General features: G+C 56.8%; 1 protein-coding gene across 2 annotated transcripts in view; it reads right to left on the reverse strand.

The window, feature by feature from the left end:
- Nucleotides 1-3,025: 3,025 nt before the first annotated feature.
- The window catches only part of LOC114070859 (acidic leucine-rich nuclear phosphoprotein 32 family member B), a 6,995-nt gene continuing 651 nt past the window's right edge, over nucleotides 3,026-9,369 (reverse strand). The window contains exons 2-7 of one of the 2 annotated variants that reach the window (XM_027908467.1): nucleotides 6,861-7,010; nucleotides 6,318-6,440; nucleotides 5,166-5,364; nucleotides 4,769-4,887; nucleotides 4,362-4,416; nucleotides 3,026-3,207 (exon numbers count right to left, since the gene is read on the reverse strand). In XM_027908467.1, coding sequence (XP_027764268.1) covers nucleotides 3,119-3,207; nucleotides 4,362-4,416; nucleotides 4,769-4,887; nucleotides 5,166-5,364; nucleotides 6,318-6,440; nucleotides 6,861-7,010 — 735 coding nt within the window. In that variant the 3' untranslated portion in view covers nucleotides 3,026-3,118. Of the gene's footprint in view, nucleotides 3,208-4,361; nucleotides 4,417-4,768; nucleotides 4,891-5,165; nucleotides 5,365-6,317; nucleotides 6,441-6,860; nucleotides 7,011-9,369 lie in introns of both variants that reach the window. The other variant, XM_027908466.1, reaches the window with a different exon arrangement.

Here is a 9,369-nt window from a genome sequence, read left to right on the forward strand (position 1 = left end):
GGAGGGGAGATGGGGGGGATCCAGGGAGGTCTGTGTGTCACTCTGCTCTGGGCAGGTTTTGGGGAAGAGGAAGGCTTGAGGAAGGGGAAGGGGGTGCTCCCTTCCCCCTCTCATCTGCCAGCACGTGGCAGACCATGAAGGGCTCCTGAGAAGCAGAGCTGGAGCCTTTGCTGGCTGCATCCCAGCACCCAAACTGGGCACCCAAACTGGGCACCCAAACTGGGCACCCCAGCCCCCCGCCAGCCTCGGTGCCTGTGCCAGTCCTGCCACAGGCAGAGGTGCCAGGAAAAGGGCATGAACAACCTTTGGGGTGGAGCAGGGCGCCCATGCCCGGCCCTGAGGGGGCTGCACCCCCCCGTGGGAGCCCAGCGGCCCCACGTTCCCAGCCCGGGGCTCCCCAGGCCCCGCTTTGCCTGATCCCATCCCGGCAGGGTGAAAAGTTTGCTCCAAACTGGTTTGGGGAAGGCGTGTTGGGACATGCTGGGACGTGCTGGTGCCCACAGCGGCCCTGGGATGGGAGCCGTGGGAGCACCAACACCCCCTGCTCTGCACCCCAGGGTCGGGGGTTGCTGCAGCCCTGGGAGGGGACACAGCCCTGGGATGGGGCTCAGGGGGTCCCCTTGGCCCCCTGGCCAGGCTGGGCATCCCTTCCTCCTGCTGGGATCCCTGCACATGGACAGCAGCACCCTGGGATGCCCCAGCTCTGTCCTGCTGTCACCTGTGTATTGGGTGGGCTCATGGCATGGGGGGGCTGTGCCCCTGTGCCCTCCCCAGTCCAGCACAGACCCCCCTCAGCCCAGCCCTGAGCAGGGGGTGGGCACAGAGAAGTGCCCCTGAGCTGTAGCCGTGGCTGCTGAGACCTGACAGAGCAGCAACTCCTCACAGAGCCAGTGCAGGATCAATCAGCCCTGGCAAGGGGAGGGACCCCCCAACCCCCCAGAGTGGGGGGGGGGGGGGGACACTCTGGCACAGCTCCCTGCAGGCACAGGCAGCTTCCCTGGCCCCCCAGCTCACCCTGCCCTACTGAACACCCACATTCCTCCTCCAGGGCAGGTGTCCACCCCAAAAGGCAGCAGTGGGACCTCCTTCCCAACCTGTCCCTGACCCCGATCCAGCTACAGCCACCTCCGAGGGCAGAGAGGGCAGGTCCTGCAGGCACAGTCCCTGCCGGGACTCCACACCAGGATGGTCTGTGCCAACCCATAGCAGAGCCCATCCAGGGCTCAGAGCCAAACCTGGGGACACGGGACACTCAACTGCTCCCAGGGGAGGCTCAAACCCACCCCAAACCTCCCACTCCGAGCACTCCTGGCTGTTCCCAGGGCAGAGGCAGCCAAGACAACCCCCATTGCAATGGATTTTTAAAAACTGAAGTCTTTTATTAAAGTTTTATCCAAATTTTGTAACAAAAGATACAAAAGGGCTGGAGATCCTTATTTCTGGGACTAGTCTGACCAATCAAAACCTGACAGTTACTAGGCTAATATAAAATCCATACAATCTGCTAAAAATGCAGGGAAAAAAAAAATTAGAACTGCTGCTCTGACATTTCTTTCTTTCTTTTTTTTTTTTTTTTAAAAAAAACTCCTTAAAACATTTATAAGTTACTCAGTTTGCATTTTACAGGATTAGTTCTTCTCCGAATGGTTACAGCGACTGTACAATGCAAGAGACAACAGCGAGGACAAAAAGAGCGACGGGATGTGCTGCAAACACACACACACACCCCACTCCTCTGAGGGAAGAAGGGCTGGAGTCTCGGGATGGCCCGGAGCACCCACCGGGAATGCCACAAAGTGCCAGTGCGTGTCTGCACCCGTGGGAGCCCCGACAGCAGGACAGCAGTGACCCCCCACCCCCCACTCCACCCACCCAGCACCCAGCAGGGACCACCCCCGGGTGCCACAGGGCCAGTTCTCCCAAGGGATGTGCTGGCTGGACACCTCCAGGAAGAGGGAAGGTGGGAATGGGGTTGGGAACGCTCCTGGCTGGATCCCCCAAATCCTCCTTCCAGCGCCCGCGGGGTGAAGGGACACGGCCCCCCACACTGAGGGGAGAGCTGGAACTCTGCTCCGTGCTGGGAAGGGAGGAGGAGGAGGAGGATGCAATGCCAGGCTGTCCAGAGCTGGCACTGGCTGGCAGAAGGACCCTGAGAATTCACAGGCTAACACGGTCTCCGGGGAACGCCGAGTTAGGAGCATCACAGTGATAGTGGCTGTTCTGTACAGTGAGAAATGGAGTCTGATGGAAGTGCAGTATCCCTTCACCTGCATTTCCTATCCCTTCCCTGGAGGAGCCTCACCTTTTGTCGGCAAAGACAAAAACCTGACCCACCCGGACACCCAAGTGATGGTTTTTTTAGGTGGCCACTGGGAAAAATATTCCAGTTTATCAAATAAAATAGGAAAGCAAGTGCAGGGCTACTGCAAGGTGCAGAGTCAGAGGTACCAGGTCATGCAAGCAGCGCCCCCCCCCTCCCCTCCCCAAGACCCCCCCTCCCCAGCACTTAAAGCATCTTCAAGCATGTCCAGAGATCACATCACCATGATTTCAGATCAGAGACACCCTCAGGGATCGTTTTTGCTTCAAGTCCACGGAGATGAACCAGATTTTGCACCCAAGGTGGCTCAAGAGTCTTCAGAGAGCTGGTCAGAGGGATGGCAAAAGCCTTCAGTGCTGGCTGGGTGTGAGCTGGAGCTCTGGATCCAGTGTGGCACAGCTGATTTGGGACACAAAGATACCCTAAAGGAGATTTTTTTTTCTCTCTTTTTTTTTTTTCTTTTGGATTTTTTTTGTTGGTTTTTTGTTTGTTTTTGTTTTTTTTGCAAGCTGCTGCACAAACCACCGAACGGAGAGAAGCCTTTGGTCATGAGATATAACTTGTGAGAAAAAGTGAGCCTTGTATGGAAGATTCCCCTGAATGCCTACAGTATTCTAAATCTTAAAAAAATATATTGTGGACGCTGCAGCCATACAAAGGGGGGAGGAGGAGGAGGAGGAGGAGGAGGAGGAGGAGGAAGAGGAGTGGGAGATGGGGATTTACAGTCTCACATAGACACAACAGGGAGGTTTAAGACAAGCACAGTCAGAGTCTGTAAAACTGATTGGCTCGCTGGGCTCAGTCATCCTCATCGTCCTCTTCGTCCTCTGGGTCTTCCTCTCCTTCATCCTCTAGACTTCGTTTTCTCTTCTGCCCACACGGATGGTCTGCAAAGAGAGGCCAAGGGTGAAGTTCTGCCCAGCCCCTGGGGAGCAGCAGCTGAGCTGTGGCCACACAAGGCACGGCTGGGAGCAAGACCAGCACCATTCCAAGGCAGAGATCCACCCTGCCCTGCTCCTCGTGGCATGTGGAAAAGCCCGGGATGGCAGGAGACATGAACTACTTTCTGTGCCCTCTGATCATCCCACATTTCAACAGCTGCTGGAAAAGAGGTTTTGTTTTTTTTTTTTGTTGAGGGCCCTCCAAAATGCAGCATCTGCAGAATTCAGTCATTTCTAACCGAGTTCATGTGCCCTGTGCTGGACACTGGCGGGGCCTCAAATCCCAGGGACAGTTCTGGGTTCCTCGTGACCAGAAGGACACTGAGGGGCTGGAGCGTGTCCAGGGAAGGGAATGGAGCAGCTGAGGGAGCTGGGGGGGCTCAACCTGGAGAAAAGGAGGCTCAGGGGGGACCTTCTGGCTCTGCAACTCCCTGACAGGAGGGGGGAGCCGGGGGGGATGTTGGTCTCTGCTCCCAGGGAACAAGGGACAGGAGGAGAAGGAACAGCCCCAAGTTGCACCAGAGGAGGTTTAGACTGGAGATTAGGGAACATTCCTTCAAGGAAAGGGTTGTCAGGCGCTGGCACAGCTGCCCAGGGCAGTGGTGGAGTCACCATCCCTGGAAGTGTTCAAAAACAGGTGGATGTGGCACGTGGGGACATGGTTTAGAGGTGAACACGGTGGTGCTGGTAATGGTTGGACTTGGTATTAGCAGGGATTTCCCAACCTTAACATTCCATGAGTCATCCAGGATCGTTTGAATTCACACAGCGGCCACAACATTCTGTCAACACTCATTTGGGTGTTTATATTTGTTAAAACCAGAAGAGTCTGGACTCAGGAAGTTCAGGTCTGCAGCTGAAATGGTTTTCTAGGCAATTTGCCTCAAATATTTGGCAGAATGGTTGGAATTAGGAGGTACTGAAACCTGTTTCCCATTCCCTTTGTGACCCTTGGTGATGACACCACTCAACATCAGCTTGGGCAGAAAAGCTGCAGCAAGAACAGCCCTGCACTGAGGCTTGGGGAGCTCTAAAAACACCAAATATTTGACTGTTGAGGCAGCTTTGGTAAGAAACTGGTCTGTTAGGATTCAACTCACCATCTTCAGCTTCATCCTCTTCATCCTCCTCACCATCTTCCTCCTCATCTTCCTCCTAGAGTGAAAACAAGGCATTTTGTTGCAAGAACCACAACTCCCTGAGCTGTAACTCCACAGCAACCTCTGCTCCCACCCCACTGAAGCCTCAAAATGCCAGGGAGAAGCTGCTGATTCCCAAATAGCTCCTCAATCCTTATGGATGGGGCTGCACTGCTTCATCACTTGGGGCCATGGGAAGCAACAGGACAAGCCTGAGCTGGAAAACTCTGGAAAACCAGGAGTCAAAAGGTGCAAGGAAAAAGCCAAAGGGGATAGCAAACTCCTCAGATCTGCCCTCAAAGTGACACTTGGGTCACCAGACAAGGGATAAATGCGTGACCAAACAGCCTGGTGACAGAAAGCCTCACCTCATCATCTACTCCATCCTCCTCCTCTTCACCTTCCAGGTCATCATCTTCATCTTCTTCATCATCAATGACTTCTTCATCCAAATCATCCTCCTCCTCATCGTCGTCCTCTTCCTCGCCTTCTACCAAAAGCAGAGGGAGGGAAGTGCTCCAGTCCCCAAATCCTCGCCACCCCCAGACACTCTGCTCACCCCTCAGCAGCAAGCAGGGATCACCCAGGACAAGGAGGGACAGCAACACCCCTGTCAGCCCCCAGAAAACCCCTCTGGAGGAAGGAAAGGGGGTACCCAGACAGCCCCTACTCAGTGCTCGTCATTTATGGGGCAACACGGCCCTCGCAGAAGCAGAAAGGGGGTCGTTCCCCAGCAAGAAAACCAGGAGGAGAGAAAATCCTCACCTTCCCCATTCTCATACTCATCTTCCAGTGCATCCCCATCTGCTTCAGGGTCTGAGTCAGGGGCTTCCTGCTCGTCAGCATCGAAGCCATCCAGGTAGGTGAGCTGGGGCAGGAGGGCGAACACGCTCTCCCGGTAGTTGATGAGCATCGTCACCTCGCAGTTGAAGAGGTCCAGACTGTGGAGGTTGGGCAGCTTTTTCTGCAAAAATCAATGCATTAACATTATTTGCAGCACTGTTTGGAGATCAGGCAGCCGTGGGAGGACAGTGGCTCTGCCCCACGTGCTCCTCAGACAGAGGGAAGTCGCTGCCCTTGCTAATCGCGGGCACAGAAAATTTCTTTCCAGCTCCTCTGTTCTAGTTCCCCTCCTTGGAGCCAACTCTGAAACCATCTGCAAACCTTTCTTTCTTCTGAACAGGCACAGAAAGCCCAGGAATCCCTGAGCTGGACTCATCCTGCCCAAAATATCATGCAAGATACCCAAGAGCAGAGCACAGGGAAGAGCTGCAGCCCGAGTGCCCTCGGCACAGCCCGGCTCAGGCCATCCCACCAGGCACCAGGTCAAGGAAAGCAGGAGCAAAACAGTGCCAAATTCCTTCTGGAGGGGATGGATGGACCAAACAGCCAGTGAGGCAAATGCCCTGGATCAGATCTTTCCTGTATCCCTCAGGATCACACGACAGGAGCCTTCTTGGGGCAGTTCAGATGGAACCTCAGAGGTCTTTTCCAACCTGGCTCCGTGACTCCGTGACTGGGAGCCCTTGCAATGCTGTGGCAGCAGGAGGGTCCCAGCCCAGCAGAATCTTTAGGCTGATGTGACAGATGCCCTGACTGGTGTCCAAGTACCTCATTCCATGACACCCCAGGTGCCACCTACCTCCAACTGCCTCCGACCCTCTCCCGGTCCTTTCCCAGATGGACACTTGAGCATCCACAGATTTACTCATCCAGCCCAATTTCACGCTTCTTTTAGCAACTGGCTGCTGGTTTTCCAGACTGAGGAGCCATTAACTATTAGCCCAGCCTCAAACTGGGCTCAAATCTGTTCCCATCAGAACCACGAAGTGCTGTTGGAACAGTTACCAAGACGTTGGATTCCTGCAGCACAGACCCAGCTCCCCAAAGGAATTCCAGCCCGGAATCTTCACTCACCAAGGGCTCCAGGGTATTGATGTCTTTGATCTTGTTGCCACTTAGATTCAAGTGTGTCAGGTTGGGAGTTTTCTCTGCTAGAACTTCAAGGCCACCAGAAATCCTGTTATCACTCAGCTCCAGCTGCCAGGGGGGAACATCACATGGTCACCAAGTGTTTCAGCCCATGACGTGGGGGAGAACATTGCCCTGAGAACTGGGCCACAGTGAGCACCCCAATGCCAGATCCTGTCCCAGAGCAGCAGGTCAAGTTTTGCCTGGACACCCCTTTCCTGCAGTGACACAGAACTGCCCCAAAATCCAAAGTATTTGTGATGTTATGAAGCTTCTGACAGCAAAAGGAAAAAAAGACACTCAGCACCTAAAGAGCTCAGAAGCATCTTGTGCACTCAAACCTGACCCCTCTCACTTGCTCAAAGAGGGAAAAAGCAAAATTAAATGGACTTTTTTTATTTTTTTTTTTTGGTAAATACAGGGAAAACAAGTGTCACCAGAAGTCTCAGAGCAAGGACTGCTGGAGATGGGGCCACAGGCCTGACTCACCTTCCGGAGCTTGTTGAGTTTGGGGAGGTTGGACACAGACAGCAGGTTGATGTTGATCATGCTGAGGAACTCCAGGTTCTCGAAGTCTGAGGAGAGACCGACCACCTTGCCATCCTCCGAGCGACAGTTATCCAGCACCAGCTCCTTCACCTGCCAACAGAGACACCCACGGTGTCACCTCCCCGGCCAAAGTGTCACCTGGGGTCTGTCAGGTGACATCAGGCTGTGCCTGAAGCTCCTCCTCACTCAGATGGAAGGATCTTGGGAGCCAAAGAACTGCAGGGAGGGCACAAGGTGAGGATCCCTCGTGGCGGTGGGAGCTTCACCCTTTAATCACGAGCCACCAACACGTGACAGCTGCCCCCACCGAGGTCCCCCTCGTCCATGAGGCAGCACCCAGGGGTGGGGCCACGAGTTCACATCAGAACACCCCGTGCAGAAGCATCAATAAGCTTTCAGAGCCCACGCTCCAGGCTTCGCTGACGAGAGGCCAAACAAGGTCATCTGGTTTTGTCCCCTTCCATGTTCTCCCCCCCCCACCACTGGGGTGCTGGAAAACCTGCCCCTGAAGGATCTGCTTCCCTGTGACAGCCTCCACGTGAGGTGACAGGTTCCAACCTCAGGCTCGTGGTGCAGGGCCACTGATGGCATCTGATGCTGTGCCCAGCACGGATCACACACAGAAACCATCATCACCCAGGAACTCCACCCAAAAATCAACCTGTTTGTGCCACCAGGACCTTAAAGCACCAGCACAGAACTGCTCTCCCCTAAACACTCAGGGGTAAAACTTCCCTGGCACCCCTTTCTCCCCCTGAAGAGTAGGTGAGTGATGCTCCAGCCCCAGCTCTCACAAGCCACTTCCAAAACCTGCTTTTACCCCACACATCCTTCACAGCAAGATGCAAAAATGAGCCTTGGCCAGAAGGCTCGTGGCGCTTTCCAAATTCCTCCTTCGCAGTGCTCCCATTTTCCCTCCCCTGCTCACACCAGCCAACTATTAGGGAGTCATTTTAAATTCACTTTGCCTTCCTGGAGGCAGTTTGGGGGCTGCTGTGCCATCTTTGCCACCTTCGCAGCATAAGCTCTGAACCAGCTAATGCTTAAAACTCCCCAGGTGGCATCAGCTGGGCAGGGTTTGGAGCTGAGGCTCAGCCAGGAGTTTTGTAGCTGAGCCTGTTTTGCTCCCAACACCCTGGAAGTCTCCAGCAGAATCAAGACTGTCCCCGTGGTGGGTTTAAAGGTGGTCAAGGCCAGACCCGGGTGGCTGTTGTATGGGCACAGAGGTGATCCTGAACTCAATCAGGTTACCATGGAATGGTTTGGGTGGGAAGGAACCTTAAAAACCATCCAGTGCCACGCCCAGCCATGGGCAGGGACACCTTCCCCTATCCCAGGGTGCTCCAAGCCCCGTCCAACTTGGCCTTGGACACTCCCAGGGATCCAGGGGCAACCACAGCTGCTCTGGGCAACCTGTGCCAGGGCCTCCGTGAACTCTGAACTAACGCGGCCAAGACCAGGTTTAACCCAGGCCGGGCCCCGTCCTGATGGCCCAGGATGAGCCGCGGCAGGACAGAGCAGCGGGGAGGGCTTTGCTCCCGGGACACCCCGCTCTGACCCCGCTGGCTCTGCAATTCCCGGCTCACACGGCCGGCACCAGCCGCCCGCAGCTCCTCCCGCTCAGCCCTTCCCGTCCCGCAAATCCCTTCCCCATCCACGAAGCCGCTTTAATCCCCACCCAAAGCTCCGCTCACGGGCCCCGTTTCCCTCCTCTGCTCGGGGGCTTTCGGAGCTGCCACGACACACGAGAGTGTCCCGGGGAGATCCAGGGAGAGGGCAGACCCAGGGAGAGGGCAGATCCAGCGAAAGGGCAGATCCAGCGAAAGGGCGGCCAAGGCATGGGAAAATCCAGGCAAGGGGCGGCTCGCGGGAGGGAAAATCCAAGGAAAGGCAGATCCACGAGATTAGAAGATCCAGGCGAAGGGGCGGCCCGACAATCGAAAAGATCCAGGGAAGGGGCAGCCCGGGCACGGGAAGACCGAGCGAAGGGGCGGACGGAAAGATCACGGGGAAGGGACGATCCAGGGGGAGGGAATATCCAGGGGCAACGAAAGTGCCGGCCGCGGGGCGGCCCCGCAGCGCCAGGCCCGGCCCGGCCCGGCCCGGGGAGGCCCCTCCAGGCGCTGCCCGTGCCGGGGGGGATCCCCGCGGGGCTCTCCGCGGTGCCGGGATCGAACATGGCCGAGCGCCGCCATGGCCGCGGGGAGCCTGCCCAGCCCCGGCGCTGCCGCTCCGCCGCGGCGGGCCCTGCCCTGCCCTGCCTTGCCCTGCCTTGCCCCGCTCCCCCCTCGCCGTTGCGGGTGAGGGCCGTGCCGGGCCGTGCGGGGCCGGGCGGGTCCCCGGGGCCGTGCGGGGGCCATGCGGGGCGGGCGGGCCCCGCCGCGCACGTGCGCGCCGCCATGGCGGGGCCGGGGCACGGCCGGGAGCGCTCCCGCAGCCCCTTCGCTCC

The sequence above is a fragment of the Empidonax traillii genome, unplaced genomic scaffold (genome assembly GCF_003031625.1).
Source record: "Empidonax traillii isolate 1590-97213 ecotype Southwest subspecies unplaced genomic scaffold, ASM303162v1 scaffold1718:size69318, whole genome shotgun sequence".
Lineage (NCBI taxonomy): Eukaryota > Metazoa > Chordata > Aves > Passeriformes > Tyrannidae > Empidonax > Empidonax traillii.